Here is a 17,275-nt window from a genome sequence, read left to right on the forward strand (position 1 = left end):
TAATAATTATTCTTTCTGGGCTAAAATTTCCAATATGTTTCAACTGAAAAACTGATCCCCCCGCCCAATGTGAACAATAACAATTTCGGGGGGTCGGGGGGGGGTAGGTCAACTAAGAAAGGCCAGACATGTGCATCATCTCACTTTCTCTTAATAACGTCCTAGGGCTTATGATCTATGCATTAAACCCATCTTGAACCCATATGTATTTTCAGTTTGTACTTTTTTTTTTTTTCTTGATTGCATGTCATATGGTTTCATTCCCATTGGGTAGACTTCTATCTGTAATAAAACTACCTCTTTTAAGTTCTGCAGGTAGCTCTTAGCAATATGAGATCTAAAGCTTAAAGGGGTTCTGTAAGTGGTAGAAGTAATTTCTACCCTCACCTAACAGATGTTATGAGTGAATAGGTATTGTCTTTTAAATTATCCTGTTCTCCCCCTACTCAACATGACCCTTTTTGAGGGTTGAGGGTGGTTGTTACCAATACCCAATGGGAAAGTCCAGATCTGAAGTGACCCAGGCAACAGCTGAAAAAGCACAGTCCAAAAAAATTTTAACTCTCCTGTGGCTTGTGAACACCTCTCATTTCGGGTCTCCCTGCACTTGATGGACCATCTATTTGGTTCTTAAATGTGGTGCCAAGTATAATATTTAAAAGGGCTGGCACAGACTGCTGCAGTTTTTTACCTCATTGGAAATCTTGTTCACTTTGGAAAGAGAGAGAGAGAGAGAGAGAGAGAGAGAGAGAGAGAGAGAGAGAGAGAGAGAAGTATTAAAATGCAGTATGAAGCCCATGACATTTTTGAGAGTACGATTTTCATCCTGAGATGGTATTTTCTGCAGTAGCCACTGGAATTTCTCCCCTCACCAAGAGCTTCCTGTTATTCTGGATGTCCACCAGCAGGTTAAAATAATCAGGGTGGGGAAAAGTTATGGATGTTTACTTAATTACCAACTTGGTCCTAGAGCATTCAGCAGTTATGACCTTCTTGCCTTTCCTCTCCCTAGACCAGTGGTTCTCAAACGAAGATGATTTTGTGCCTCAGGAGACAGTTGGCAATGTCTGGAGACACTGCTGGATGCCACACTGGGGGTTGGTGGTGTGCTACGAGCATATAATGGGTAGAGGCCAGGGCTGCTGCTGAACATCCCAAAATGCACAGATCACCCACTGCCTCCTGTTCTTCCCCCCCACCCCCCACCCCCCCGGAATTATTCACCCCAAAATGTCAGTAATGCTGAAGCTGAGAAACTCTGGTCTGGACTTTGAGGACTTGGAAAGAGGGTGATGGTGAGGGCAGCCATTGACAGTCCTTTAATGTGGTCCCAGCTGTCGTTAACCGCTGCTTGCAGTTCTCTCTATGGAAAACATGAGCGGAAACAGCCATCATAGCTTCCATTTATTAAGTGTCATGGACTAAGTGCTGGAATTATTTCATTTAATCTTCCCGCTAAGCTCGTACTGACTACACACTCTTCGAGAGCAGGGGCCTTGTCTGTTTCTCTCATTACTGTACACTTTACGTCTAGTACAGTGCCTGGCATGTGGCAGGCCTTTAACATTTGGGTAAATGGAGTCATTATGTCCATCTTACACATGAGAGAAACGAGGCTTGGAAAGACCACACAGCTAGTGTAAGTAGCAGAGTCAGGATTTGAACTTGACCCCGTGTGACTTCAGCACCAAATCACTTACCCACTGAATTATATCCTTCACTTATAGCACCAGAGCGGTTTTCTGGCCTCTAAAATCAGCAGTGAAGGACTGAGGGAGGAGAAAGGAGTTTTTAAAAGAAGTTTAAAAAGGAAAAACCTACCTCAATGTGAAAACTGAGGTAGGAGAAGGAAGAGGGACCATATGGAGCCCTCTCTGTTTGCGAAGGGGTCTTCCCTTGTTTCTGAACGGTGATTTTGGCTTTCCAAGTGTTTCTGTGTGTGCTGTCTGAGCAGCACATTTTGCCGAGGGGGAGACTAAGGCACAGAAGTTACAGGAGAGTGGGGGTGGATAGAGGACTGGAACTTCGGAAAAAGAATGCTCCAGCTCTGGGCACCCGCTGGTAATGGCTGAGAAAAGGGCCTCCTGGCAGTGGACACTCAGCTCCCTCAGACCCTTCCCTGCCAGGAGCAGAGCCAAGGTAACCCCTTGGTCTTTCTGCCCCATAGAGAAGCCAAACGTGACTACATGTCCCGGCAGCCATTGCGGAATCCGGCTGCACGCAGGAGCATCAAAAAACGGTCCCCGTACTACAACTCCCGGCGTGCAGTCGGCGGGGCGGGACTACATTTCCCAGGAGGCAGAGGAGGGGCGGGAGGGGGCGGGCCGCGGCGCTGCTCCCGCCCCTCCCCGTGCTCGCGCGGAGAGGTAAACAAACCGCGCGCGGGCTGCGGGCGGCGCGGCCGGGCGGTGGGGCCGCGGGCACGGCGGGGCCGGGGGCGGACAGCGCGCCGAGCAGCGGCCGGGCGGGCTGGCCGGCCCCCGCCGCACATGTCCCGGGGCGGCGCCGGACTGTAGCCGCCCGCGGCGCCTCCTGTGGGCCGGGGAAGGGAGCGCGGAGAGGTCGCCCCCGCGGTGCCCATGGAGCGGGTGCGGATGATCAATGTGCAGCGCCTGCTGGAGGCAGCCGAGTTTCTGGAGCGCCGAGACCGAGGTAACGGCTGGGCGCCGCCGCCGCCGGAGCCCGCGCACTCCTGCTCCGCGCGGGGAATGCGGTGCGGCGGGTGAGGTGCGCGTGTGAGCAGGGGTGTGCGCGTGTGAAGTGCGCGTGTGAAGAGGGTGCATGTGTGAGGGGAGGTGCGCGTGTGCGAGTCGTGTATGAGGAGTCGTGTGTGCATGAGGCAATTGCGTATGTGGGTGAGGTTTATGCGCATGTGAGGGGAAGTGTGCGTATGTGAGAAGGCTGCGTATATGAGGAGTGTGCATGTGTGAGGGGAGGTGTGCGTGTAGGAGTGTGCATGTATGAGGAGGTGCATGTGTGAGGAGTGTGCACACATGAGGGGAGGTGTGCGTGTAGGAGTGTGCATGTATGAGGAGGTGCATGTGTGAGGATTGTGCACATGTGAGGGGAGGTGTGCATTGTGAGGAGCGTGCATGTTTGAGGAGTGTGCATGCGTGAGGGAAGGTGTGCGTGTAGGAGTGCATGTATGAGGAGGTGCATGTGTGAGGAGTGTGCACACGTGAGGGGAGGGTGCATGTGTGAGGAGTGTGCATGCGTGAGGGAAGGTGTGCGTGTAGGAGTGCATGTATGAGGAGGTGCATGTGTGAGTGTGCACACGTGAGGGGAGGGTGCATGTGTGAAGAGTGTGCAGACGTGAGGGGAGGTGTGCATGTGTGAGGAGTATGCATATATGAGGAGGCGCATGTGTGAGGAGGGTGCATTGTGAGGGGAGGTGCGTGTGAGGAGGTGCACGTGTGAGCTGGTGAGGGAGCGGCATGGGGGAGGCCCTTTGTGAGGGGAGGTGGACACACGTGTGGGAAGGCGCTCGTAGGTCTGTGCAGGGGAGGAGGGCGGTGCAGGGGCCGGGAGCGGGTGGGAGCTGGGAGGCTGGGGAGCAGGCGGCTGGAGAGGGTGAACCTGAAGCTGGGGGGAGGGGACCCCAGAGACTGGAGGAAGGGGGGGAGGGCCCCCCCCCCCCCCCCCCCCCCCTCCCCCCCGCACAGGCAGGGCTGGGAGCCAGGAGCGGGCGCACGCTGGGGCGGGACCTCTGGCGGTCCATCAAGGTGTGGTGATGGGAGATCCTTTTAGGGATGGAGACTGGAGGAGATGTCAAGAGATGGGTTAGGAAGAGAAGGAACAGTGGGAGCTGTGGTGTCAGGAGAGAAAGTGTCCTAAGACAAGGAGATTGAATCACGAAGTACATGAAAATGCGAGGCTTAGAATGACGCCTTCTAGAATGGGAAGACTTCCAGGAAAGGGGACATTGTGAGACCAGTGAAATGATGGAGGTGAAGGGTAACCTGGCTCAGAAATTAGGGTAAGCCAAGGCTTCTTGGAGAAAATGGCTTTGTTAGAGGGATAAATCGACTTGATTTAGAGAAGTCTCCACACGCCTTCCAGGCCGTGGGTTGGGTCAGTGTGCAATGTCACAGGATTGACGTCCAGGGAAGGACTGGGACTTTTATCTTCCAACCGGGAAGAATGGAAAAGGAGTGCCTCTTTTTCTTCTCCTGTTTTAACAACATGCTACCACCGCAAGCACTTCCGCGCTGTGGATCCATGGATTTGGGTATAGTTCCCTTATATCTTTTTTCTTTTCTTTTCTTGCTGTCTCTTTAGAGTGTGAACATGGCTACGCCTCAACGTTTCCCTCCATGCCGAGCCCCCGGCTGCAGCATTCGAAGCCTCCGCGGAGGTTGAGCCGGGCCCAGAAACACAGCAGCGGGAGCAGCACCACCAGCACTGCCAACAGGTAGCCAGCTGGGGAGGCTTAGAGAGGAGGGAGGGAGGAGGAAAGAAGGGAGGGAAAGGGTGCAGGGGAGAGGGAAAGGGAAGGAGTTCACACTCAGGTCCAAGCGCCAGCCTGCTGACCACAGGTCTCTAACACCAAGTCTGGAGCAACACTGCTCAGCCAGGCGGGTTCTTTTACCAGCATCCCTGGGGATGTGGCCCTTTTAACATAATGAAGTGTAGGGTCCATAACCTGACTTGGTGTAGAAGGAAGGAATAGAACCTGGAAAGACAACCAAACAAGTTCCTGCTGGGACTGAGTGGGAGGTCTGTGATTTAGAGGGACTTTGCAGCACGCATACACGCATGCAGCGACATGCTACAAGTAACCGTGGGCCCGGCTTTAAACTTGGGATGATCCAAGAAGAATTTTTTAAAATCAGAAATATCGCAGGCAGGACATAAAGCAGAATGAAAGGTTTTGTTCAAGGAACAGACATATTGTGTTAGGTAGAGTAGGAAGTTAGTGGGCATGGTCTGTTGATTGTTTAAGGATGAAGGGGAAGAACATGCTATGAAAGTTTTGCCCTTTTGTTTAGTAAGATTGAATTGGCAAAGGAGAAAAGAAAGAAAGAAAGAAAGAAAGAAAGAAAAGAAAGAAAGAAAAGAAAAGAAAAGATGCTATTCTTCAGTCAGAACAGACTCCTAGAAAATGCTTGTCTGGATGTACTCAGACACAGTTGACTTCCATTTTTTTAAAAAATTTTTGGTAGCGACTGGCTGTCTCTTCAGTGTTCTTGTTTGAGCGGGCCAGTGAATTCTAAGGATTCATCTCATGAGAATTTCAAAAGGCTGTCTTAAAAGAAAAGCAATAGATGCCGCCTTTTCCATGGATGAGAGGAATTGAGATGTTTTCCCCTGATCCCCAAAGCTTTGTCTAGAGAATATAAACATGCACTTCGGAGGGGCAGAGAGCAATGTCTGAAGGCTTTGGAGAAAGCTAGACAAGCGGCTGGATAGTCACTTAGGTAGGCAGTAGGACGAGGGCTCTTACTGATGGATGCAGGAAACCCGAAACTCCCGCAGAGGACAGAGCTAAAAGGTTAGATTTTCCCATTCTGCATTTATAGCATCACTGAACTCAGATTCGCTCTTCTCCCTTTGACTGTCTATAAAGCTGTATGCTTCCTTTTTGTTCTCTTTTCTTCTTGAAGATTACTCTGTATTTTTAAACTTACTTTAAAAATAATTAATCATAAGCTTCATATACTGTATTTATGTTTATGTGTGGGTTTATTGTGGTATAGTAGGTTTGGGATGAAAATATATCGTATGATAGAATCATTTTAAAAAATGTAAGTATAAATTTTCTTGTTCTTCATAGTGTCTCTGGTTAACGAATCAGCAGTTAAGACCTCTATTCAATAATTTGTGTGTTTTTCCAATCCATGTGTGGCTTAATATATATATATATATATATATATATATATATATATATATATTTATATTTATATTTATATATATATATATATATATATATATATATTTATTTATTTTTATTTTAATTTGGAGATCTGAGAAGAGTACTAGCTAGTACACCAGACTTGGATTCTGCCATGCTACAAGTATTTGAGTCTCTTATCTAACAGATATCATTGCATTTTCTCCCTATCCCTTGACATTCTTATTTTTAAAATAAGGGAATAGACTCCATATTCTCCAAGGTCCTTTCTTCCCTCAAGTTCTATGACACTGATTTATTGACAGTTCTAGAGATCAGTTCCTCTATTAGTTATTAACTATACCACCTCATCATTTCAAATGTGACATTTTTATTAACAGCTCAGAGATTACAAAGACATAAATAAATGTGCATTCCTAGATTTTACCTATTATGTTACAGGTCATTAATAAGTCTTTGTCATCTTTGGACTCCTACTTTGCTCAGGTTGGGGTTTTGACTAAGTGATATATCTCTTTCATGCTAGTGTTCCTGTCAGGATTCTACTATTGTGTGTGGGACCACAGTGCTAATTACTGTGTGTTTTCATATAGCTTGTCAGAACATTTGTAAAACTAGAAGCATTTTATGTTCTTACAGTACCCAAGGGAAAATAACTACATGCACATTGGACCACCTAAGACTAAGGAAGGTAATTTTTCATGGGAATATAAGTAGAGAGATAAATAGATTTTAGAATATATTATATCAAGGTTCTCTCGTGCATGAGATTTAAACTGGGGTCTATAGATAAAAATTAGTATGTTAAAGTGAAACACTAGGAATTACTCCTCCTTTCTGTTTTTTGTTTTGTTGTTTTTTTAATTCTGCTTCATGAAGTAGGGGAGCCAAGAATTAAATTTCAATATTGGAGTACTTGGGAAATAGTGTTGTTAGTCCTTTTGTAAGGGGAAACTGTAGACTTCATGTTAACTTTAAGCCTATTACTGGATTTAATAAATATTTTATTATACTGGTTACATAAAGCAGAAAGAAAGAAAACTTGTAAAAATTTTCCATTTATTAGTAATCTGAAACAGGGAAAGGAGTAGAGTTAATGAGTATATATGTCTTAATTTCCTGACAAAAAAGCTCTCTTTTGAAGTTGTTGTTCCTACTATGCATTTCAAATATTGGTCTTGTATTTCATAAAATGACATGTGTTTCCTTGACATGGCAACATCTTTAAGATACAATGTTGATTGAGTTTTCCCCCCCCTAGTAATCTAAGATATAATAAGATATGCCTGATATCAAATGTTATTTTACAAATTTATGTTGCTAGTTGATTCCTAATATTATACATTTCTATTCCTCTTTTCCCCTAAGTCTTGAAATCTTATTTTCACAGACGTACAAAGGAGAAAGACTAAGTGCTATAATGGGATGTTATAAGCTGTACCCTGAAAATCACAGTAGTTTTGACATTTGGAACCTGTGATATGTAATTATTTCTTAAATACATGGTCGACTTTACTGTAGTCTTGGTCATGGGCTTCTGGCACACTACCTGAAGTCACTCCTGCTAAGATGTTACTGCTGTTAGAGAGCCTGGCTACATTCGCTATCTGTTTTATTGAGGAGCATCAGATAAGCTCAAATTCCCAGATTATTTACTGTTTTGTTTCACAACAGAAAAATATCTCAACATCTGTCATCTATAAAATGCTGCTAACTCTACGTGGCTTCAGTGCGTAGCACTGATTTCCTCCCAAGTATCTCTTCAATCTTGCCTTCTGTCTTCATTACTACCCTCCTAATCTAAGACACCATCATCTCTCACCTGGAACTGCCGCCATAACCTCCTACCGGAATCTCTGCAACCGCTCTTCCCCCAAAGATAATTCTGATGTTTCCTCCTATCTTTTCGCCCGCATTCTGTTCTCTGCTGGGGAATAGGTTTTCTTCCCCTCTGGCCAATTTATCTCTGCCTAATAACACTCTTCTTTCCTCTCACTCATAACTTCTTCAGGAAAGCTTCTCCTCACCTGCAAAAGTAAATCAGATGTTCACATACCTCATCGCACCCTTATTTTTTCTTCTTACAGTATGCAGGAATATAGTTATCTGACTGATTAATTTATGTCTCATTCGCTGTACTAACTCCATGAAGGCAGGAATTGAATCTCTTCTACTTAAAAATGTATCCCCAGTACCTACCACGGTATCCAGTAGACAGTAGAAGAATGGAAGGTTTTAAAACTCCAGGTAGACTGTTCTAAGTTGAAACGGACTTTGTCTTTTGTGCCGCATACCGTATTAGACTCTTGATGGAGAAATGATGGAAGAATATGCAACTCTTGCTTTAGCAACCTCTTTGATTACTTTGTATTCTAAAGATGTGAATGATAACACATTTGGAAAGGAAAACAATATGTGATATTTGAAGAATAAGAATCTTCACACCACCAGTTCTACAAAATGTGACAATTAATTTTAAAGAACATTTATTGTGTTCTTTGTCATGAAAACAAAATCTCAAAACTTATGTATGCAAAGAACCATATGTCTGTCAAATATTGGTATGTACCTGTGACATTATACATAGTAATTGCATTCTTTTTAAAGTGATCTAGAACAGCGTTTTTCAACCGCTGTTCCGCGGCACACTAGTGTGCCGCGAGATGTTGCCTGGTGTGCCGTAGGTGCAGACAAGACAAGAATTTTATAATTTTTCACTATTTTGTTTACTTAATATTTCATAATAAAGTAATTATAAAATACTTTCTTTGTGTTTATTTGATTCCTATTCAAGAGAATTACTTTATATATAGTCAATATAGGCACAGAGTTAAATTTTTTAACATTTTCTAATGGTGGTGTACCTCGTGATTTTTTTTAAGGAACAAGTGTGCCTTTGCCCAAAAAAGGTTGAAAAACACTGATCTAGAAAATAGTATCAATTTATGTTTAAATTTCAAGCCGATGAAAAATTTATTCTCTTTAGTATTTTTTGAATGATTAACACATTCTGTGTGATATATTCTGTGATATTGTCTTCCACTAATATTGGGTTTAAATGAAAAATTCTCAAGAATTATTTATATACCTCTAAACAAACTCAGACTTTTCATTAAATGCTTCATTGAAGCATAAGTTTGCTGTTGCTGGGTTTCTTAAAGATATATTCCTCTGTGGAAATATCTTTTGAAGGAGACTTAAATGATCATGCCTTGTAAGTCAGTAGGGTAACTGTTTCTGCTCCTAATTTAATGAGAGGCCTTTTGCCAGAATATTAAATATATGATGTGGAAGATCACAAATCATAGAAAGGGAATTCAAAATTTCATCTTGCATCGTTCTCTGCTCTATGAAGGTAAGATATTACCACTCCTTTTATGATTAAAGCACATGTGGCTTAGAGATGGAAGGTGATTTGCCCAAGCGTGATAGGTATAGGTAATGGTTGAGTTTAATATCAAATTGGATTTTAAGACTGTTGACCTGAAGAAAGCTTTCTCTCCTAAATTTCTTCTTACAAATGAAACAGCTTTACTTCCTTTGGATATAGCATGATTCTTTGTTATTTCTCAAGCGAAGGCAGTTTTCCAGATATTAATCTAATCAGAGAAGTTGGATGGTATGATTTGACAAACTATATTTCTAGACCCCATTTTTGGCCAATAGTGCTGAGTATTTAGTTGTACTTTTCTTAGTAAGTCCTGCCTTTTTTGTTCATTTATTGCAAAAAGTGGATGATGGAACGTGAGCTACATTAGGGCAAGGACTTTGTAATGTTAGAGTGTTTGTATTCTCAGTGTAGATACCCAATAAATACATACTAATTGAGTGAATACTTGATATTTTCAGCCCAGTTACATAGGTGTTTTTAAATGAAATGTTGACATATGTTGAGAAGACTTTTAGAGAAATTTGGGCCTAGTTGATTGCCCTTTGTGTGAAACTGATCTAGAGATGTTTAATATTTTTCTTCTCATTGTCAGTTTATGTTAGCAGGTACACTTATTGGAGACAAATTTATGTTTTTTTCAACATTTGAAGTTGAGGCCCATTTTATGAGAAGTAGCTGAGCAATGTGTTTCTTTTATTCTTTAGCAAACATTTAAGCATCACTAGGAATTTAATATTGATTTGTGCCATTTTCATAGGTTTGAAAAATAACTTGGATCTTAATGACCAAGTAAGAGTAACAAGTGTGAGGCACTGTCTTAGAAGGTGAAGGTCTCTTATTCTGCGTGTCAGCTGGAAGACTTGAATGTAAATGGTTATAACATTACTCCTAATCACCAAAAGCTGGAAACAATGAAAATATCCATTAGTTAGTGAATGGATAAATAAAATGTAGTATATTTATACAATGGAATGTAACCCAGCAATAAAAAGAAACAAACGACTCATATACATATAACAAAATGGATGAACCACAGAAACATTATGTAAACAAAGTCAGATACATATGTGTACATAGTATATGATTCCAAAACTATAGAGATAGAAAGCACTCCAGTGGTGGGCTAGGGCAGTGGTCTGCAAACCGCGGCTCGTGAACCACATGCGCGAGCCGCGGTTTGCTGCTCTGTTGACTGATGAGTTTGCCGACCACGGAACTAGGGGATGGGAGTGTAGATGGATTGCAAGTGCCCTTTGGGATGATAGAAGTTTTCTAAAACTGGATTATGGTAAATGTTACACAACTGCACAAATTTATCTGAAGCTCATTGAACTGTACACTTAAAATGGCTGACTTTTATATTATTTAAATACAATAAATTTACACCTGAATAAAATGGTTTAATGAAGAGCTTTGAACATGGAACAATGCTAAAAAGAACTAAAGGTAGAATGAATGAAGATCAAGCAGATTCCTTTAACACGTGAAATAAACTAGTGAGTAGGGACTGTAGCTGGTTAGAAGAAGGCACCTCCACTTGCCTGACGCTCCCCGAGCAAGAAAATGGAGCTATACTGCCAACCTCACCTCCCTCACTCCCTTTGAGAACCACTTTTCTGTGCTTCTTCGAAATAGATGTACAACATCTGTGTCTGCTTCTAGTACTATAGGGAGAAACAGAGTATATTAACAAAATTAGGACCAACTTCAAAAAAGTGGACTTTATATTTATTATGGGTAATGCTGTTAAAATTCACTGTCTCACTCCCCCGCCCCCCCAACGAGAAGCTGTTGGATGTTTTTTTCATGCCTCTTTCCTGAAAATATTGAATTATAATTTGGAACTCAAGTGATTAAAGAGCACTAATATTTTCTCCATTTTTAAAGGTTTTTAGACTGTTGCTCTGTAATAAAACGTTACTAACTAATGAAGTAGTCTAGATAATTATTGGTTTATCTTCTTAAATTTTCTGTTTTAATCTTTGCAAATATGCTTAAGAGCAGTATTTGTGATCTTCAAAATTCTCTATAGTTTCCAATATTGTTCTCTCACCTAAGAAGTGATAATTTCACTAATTATGTATAAACTTTAGTATGTATTGGGTGCTTCTTAACTTCTGGCGTTACTAACATTAGAAAGCAAGCCAGGTATATTTATCTTAAATCCACTTAAAACATTAAAAAAAGTAGTATATGTAACATGTATGTACTAAAGTAATATGTAAAGTAGTATGTATGTTAAACTGGCTCCAAACCTCTAATCACATGGCTGGTCTTTCTGGCATGGTCAGCCTCCAATGTGAGTCGTCATCTTAGCATAAACTCAAGTGTGGTCCCAGGGCCCACCATGAATAATGGAGACATTGCTATAATATGGGAAATTGTAAGGTTTTAGAAGCTCTGTCTCAGGAAGTTGGGACAAAGACAAGACAAATTCTTCATGTTAAACTGATACTTTCCATACATTGTTGGGTTCTATTTGCTAATATTTTCTTAATAATTTTTATGTCTATGTTCACGAGGGACAGTAGTTTTATTTGTTATCCCAGTGTAGTTTCTTTGTCAGGTTTTGGAATCAGGGTAGTAATATTGTCCTCAAAATGAGCTGGGAAATGTTCCCTCTCTCTTTATTTTCAGAAAGGTTTTATTTAAGATTGGTATTATTTATTCCTTAAATGCTTGGTAAATTTTACTAATGGTGATTTCTGGCCTAGAGTTTTCTTTGTGGGAAAGTGTTCTTTTTTTTTTTTTATTACAAATTTAATTTTTTTAATAAATGCAAATCTATGCAGTGTTTTTCATTCTTCTTGAGTCAGTTTTAATAGCATGTGCTTTTAAGAATTTGTTCATTTCCTCTAAGTTGTTGAATTTATTGGCATTAAAATTGTTCATAATATTCTCTTCCTTTTAATGTATATAGGAGCTGTAGAGATAGGCCCTCTTTCACTCTTATTTGTACATATTAGTAATTTTTGTCTTTATTTTCTTCATCAGTCTTCAAAGAAGTTTATCAGTTTTGCTGATTTTTTAAAGTCAGCTTTCATGTTTATTGATATTGTTTCTGTTTTCTGTTTTGTTCACTCCTTGGCATTTTTATTTCTTTCCCCTACTTCAGAGATTTTTGTTTTCAGCGCTATTTTGGGCCAGATAAGTCTGTTTTGAGCATCATAGGTTGTTTAAAGTATCCCTGGCCTCTCCTTAGGAAATGCCAGTAACGTTTACCTAGTTGGGATGATCAAAAATGTCTCTCTATATAAATATATAATCAAATGTCTCCTGGTGGACAAAACAGCTCACAGTTGAGAACCATTGCTTGACTTCTTTTGGTTCAGTGTTTTTCTTTTTCCTAGCTTCTAAAGATGGAATCTTAGATCATTGATTCTGGGCTCCTCCAGCAGCAACATAAGGATTTAAAGCTAAACATACTTCTCTAGACACTGCTTTAGCTACATCCAACGTATTTGATAGGTTGTGCTTTCATTAGTTTTCAGTTCAGGATATTTTCTAATTTCTCTGCAGTGCAGTTCATTCTTTGATTTGTGACACATCTTCCAAGTAGTGATTTTTTTTTTCTACCAATAGTTATGTTACTGTTACTGATTTCTAATTTAATTCCATTGTGCTTAGAAAACTTACTCTGTATGATTTTCGTAATAAATTAATTAATTTATTTTAATAATTTTAAATTTATTTTAAAAATTGTGCTTTACAAAGTGCATAACTTAGGAATATTTATGCAGTATGCCAAAGGATTTGTCAAAGACTTAAATTAAGGTGTTTGGTATAATTGAAAATGAATTGATTTTTTACAGAATTCAGTTTATATGTATTTTTTTTCCTGTTTATTGAATATGTATGTATAGAAAAAATGTACAAATCTTAAGAGTACAGCTTGATGAGTTTTCACAAAGGTGAAGAAATAAAATATTACAGACTCTTCTTAGAAGCCATTCTCTTAACTCTTTCCAGCAACTGTCACCCCCCTCCCTGATTTTTGAGGCCATAAGTTAATTTTGCCAGTTTTGAACTTTTTATGAATGGAGTTACACAGTATGTATTTTTGTGTATTTGCCTTCTTTCACCCAACATTTTGTTGAAAGTATGAAGATTCTTTCAAGTTATTGCATAATAGTTGTTCATTCTCACCTTTCTATGCAATATTACATTACATGAATATTTTACAGCTTATTCATTCATTCTACTTTTGACGGATAATTGAGTTGTTTCAGTTTGGGGCCAGTGAAAAGAATGAGCATTCTTTTGTATATCCTTTGGTGAACATATATTAATTTGGTGTATTCCTATAAGTGGAAATGTTTAGTCATAAGGTGTGTATTTATGCAGCTTTGATATGTAAGATTTAAGCAAAATTTTATTGTAGTTTTTGTTATGCATCCTTTTAGGCATTTGTTTTTTTTTTATGGTCTTAGTTATTATGGTGATGTATTTTTGTCATTGTTAAAGAAAGTAATACATTTCTTATGGTGAATTTTTTCCCTAAAAGTCTGCAATATTAAAAAAAAAAAAAAGGTTCTATATTCCCACTATATGAGAATGTATTTATAATTGTATACTTGTATTATTGTACTAATGTTTTATAAATACAAGATAAAGCTTAAGAAGAATAAATATAAATAGCAATTTTATTATTCCACTAATTCTTTTTCACCTCCTTCAGGTGTATACTTTGCAGACCCTTTCTCTAAAGTTTTCTGTTTTTCTTGTCCTTTGAGTGTGTGTGTGTGTGTGTGTGTGTGTGTATATACTAGGACACTTCATATATATTTAGTGTACTTCATATATGAAGTGTAAGCTTTAGGATACAGTTAAGAGATACTCGTTTAGCTTCATAGAATATGTTCTTTTCATTGTGTGGAGGGCAACATCCATTAGGCACTTTAGAACTTTAGGATTAGAAAGTAAGTGAAAGAAATACGTTAGTAAATTGGGAGTTGGCACATTGATTCAACAAATAATAGAGGTATTTCCTTTTACAAGAAGCGAATATTAATTCTGAGAATGGGGGCTTTTATTTTCCTCCCACAGTGGCACTACTCTTACAGTTTTGTGCGGTTTCAGTTCTGTGCTTCATCTTATTGTCTGCCACCAGACTGCCCCCTAAAGAATTAAAAGTTTGTGTATTAGAGCTGGGTAGCAGTCAATGAAAAGTCACAGATCTGGTTGAGATAATAACTCCCAGTTAAATAGGGAATGTATTAACATGTCTGTCTTATTGGGATGTTATTTGTGAAAAAGATTGCCTGTAATTCAGTGGTAAAATGATAGAAATGTCATTCTCTCTGTCCCTGGAAGCCAAGCATTCCGAGTAAGGATGTCTGGAAGAAAGACAGTTCATTGGTGTTTGCTCTCAGAGGGGCATTTTAGTTGGAGAAGAAGAGTGGTTTAACCAGATGGATTATTCAGTTTATCTCAACCTTATAGAGAATTTATCATAATTGGATATTTCAGTGGCACCTTATTGGAAGGGCTTGGTTGGACCCACAGGCTCAGAAGAGCAAAGAGGTTGTTTCTGAGTGTGGCAGTATGTGATAAGTTCAGTTACTCATTTGTTGCTAGCATTATTTAGGTCATTATTTTCTCTGTGTACATATAGTTAGGCATCTTCCTCTCTGTCATACCCTAAATCTTGTACTGTCCTCACAGCTGACTAAATAACGAAAATACCAATCTCTTCTTTCAGTTTCTTTTTTCATCATTATGGTGGTTTGTTTATTTTCAAACTAATTCTGGGTTTTACTGGGAACCTGTCAATTTGTCCCATGTAGTATACATAATACTTAATAATACATATTAAAAACTAGAGGCCCGATGCACAAAGATTTCTGCAAGAATTGGCCTTCCTTCCCCTGGCTGCCAGCACCGCCTTTGCTCTGGCCGAAGGTGCCTTTCCATCTTCCCAAGCTGCCCAGAGGCCTGGAGCAGCTGGGTGATGTGGAACACAAGCGTTCTACCCCGTCCCCAACCACTCGGTGCCTTGTATGCAAATTAACCCATCATCTTTGTTGGGTTATTTTGCATACTCATTCCTGATTGGCTGGCAGGCGTTGCGAAAGCACGGTCAATTAGCATGTTACTCTTTTATTAGTGTAGATAATAAGAATATTTGCAGTAGTTAACATTTTACAAATGTTACAAATGAGGAAACTGTTTTACAAATGAGGAAACTGTTAATCAGAGAGGTTAGAATCTGTCTAAACAGCCTAAGACAGCTTTGAAGACTTAAGATACTCGGTATTTGTTGGCCACACAGTATTTGAAGCCAGGCAGTCTGGCCGTAGAATCTGTGCCCTTCAGTATTCCTTGTCACCACGTGGTTAAGAACTTGAGGTTTGGAGTAAGAAAGACCTGGGCTTAAGTCATGGCTACCACTGACGCTCTTGGGACAAGAGCATCTCTCTTGACCTTAGTAATCTTGTTTATAAAACAAGGGCTATTTAGGGGGTAAAATGAGATAGTGTATGTTAACTGCTTAGTACATTCTTTAGCAGATACTATGCTTCTTCAGTAGATGGTATTATAACAAATACTGATAAGCAAAATGAAAAAAGTCACGAATAGAAAGCAACCATTGTTAGCATTTTTAGGTATATCCTCGCAGTCTCTTAAAAATGGGTTCCCTTATGTTATTATTATATCTTCTGCTTATGTTATTTTTCTCTCTTATAACATTTCCTTGTTTATATTTTACACAAAAGGCAGGAAGGCATGAATTTGTCTGTGTCACTTAGCAGTAAGGCAAGGCTGTTTCAGCTTTTCTGCTGCCAAAACCTTTTCTGCCTATGTTTAGGAGTAAATGGAGATGGAAGAGGACATAGAAATACACCCCCCCCCCTCATTTTAAACAAAAATATGTGAATTAAAATTTCTGATATAATGTCTGCAAATCAACAAATTGTGGGGTAGCAGAAATAGGAAAAGAACATGTGCTAGTATTAATTTTATTAAAATAACAATGAAACTCCAGTTTTAGAATATTTAGTTATTAACTGAAAATACTATATCTGAGTGAACAGTCTATTTCTTCTTGATGAGTGAGATTATAGAAGTCTGATCATATATTGCATTATTAAATAAATCCACTGAATGCGATACAGCAGTAACTAAACTAATCCCTCCTTTCCAAAACCTTAGCAACAAAACATGGCTAATGCTCTTTTTTTCTTTTCCTCTTAGGTCTACACACAATGAGCTGGAAAAGAATCGGTGAGTCAGTAATGAGGTGCAGTTTTCGTTTATGTTTAAAAAGCAAACTCAACATCTTACCTGTGAAAATTATGTAATAATGCATATGTAATTATATATATGTATACATAATATATATTTAATATTTTCATTGATTTTTAGAGAGAGGGGAAGGGAGAGGGAGAGAGAAGCATTGATGTGAGAGCAGAACATCTATCAGCTGCCTCCTGCACATCCCCTACTTGGGATTGAGGCTGCAACCCACGCATGTGCCCTGACCAGGAATCAAACTTGCACCTTTTTGGTGCCCAGGATGACACCTAATCAACTGAGCCACACCAGCCAGGGCTGTAGTTATATATATATATTTAATCATGTACAGAGTATCATGATTCTGCTATATATGTATTTTCTCAAAAAAAAAAAAATGCCTGAAATAGTAAGCTTATACTATCCAAACTGGAAATACATTTTTAAGTTCATTTCAATTTTGAGTTTATGGTATAGCCTTTGTTCCTGTCTCTGAAAACAGGTCCATTGTGATAGGTTCATGGCTTGAATATGGTCTTGCTAAAGTATTAGGTTTCAGTAGTGTAGCTAATACATATTATGAAAATTTGTACACCATTGAATTTCTCTTTCTTTGTAGTTTTGTTCATTTTTTCATGCATTCAGCAAATCTTTATTAAGCATGAACTATATATGTCTGTCAGGCAGGCATAATGCTTCACATAGAAAATATAAGAATGCATAAGATAGTTTCTCTCCTTGAGGAACTTACAACCTCCTGGGGAGACAGACAGGTAATTAAAACCCTATGTAGTATGGTG

The 17,275-nt window shown here is 39.6% G+C and overlaps 1 protein-coding gene across 2 annotated transcripts in view; it reads left to right on the forward strand.

The window, feature by feature from the left end:
* MXI1 (MAX interactor 1, dimerization protein) overlaps positions 1–17,275 on the forward strand; it is a 68,242-nt gene that overhangs the window by 16,137 nt on the left and 34,830 nt on the right. Inside the window, exons 1-3 of one of the 2 annotated variants that reach the window (XM_084903398.1) lie at positions 2,382–2,652; positions 4,279–4,411; positions 16,437–16,466. In XM_084903398.1, coding sequence (XP_084759524.1) covers positions 2,580–2,652; positions 4,279–4,411; positions 16,437–16,466 — 236 coding nt within the window. In that variant the 5' untranslated portion in view covers positions 2,382–2,579. Of the gene's footprint in view, positions 1–2,381; positions 2,653–4,278; positions 4,412–16,436; positions 16,467–17,275 lie in introns of those variants that run through there. The other variant, XM_084903399.1, reaches the window with a different exon arrangement.

Source organism: Pipistrellus hanaki (assembly GCF_964339955.1).
Source record: "Pipistrellus hanaki genome assembly, chromosome: 14".
Lineage (NCBI taxonomy): Eukaryota > Metazoa > Chordata > Mammalia > Chiroptera > Vespertilionidae > Pipistrellus > Pipistrellus hanaki.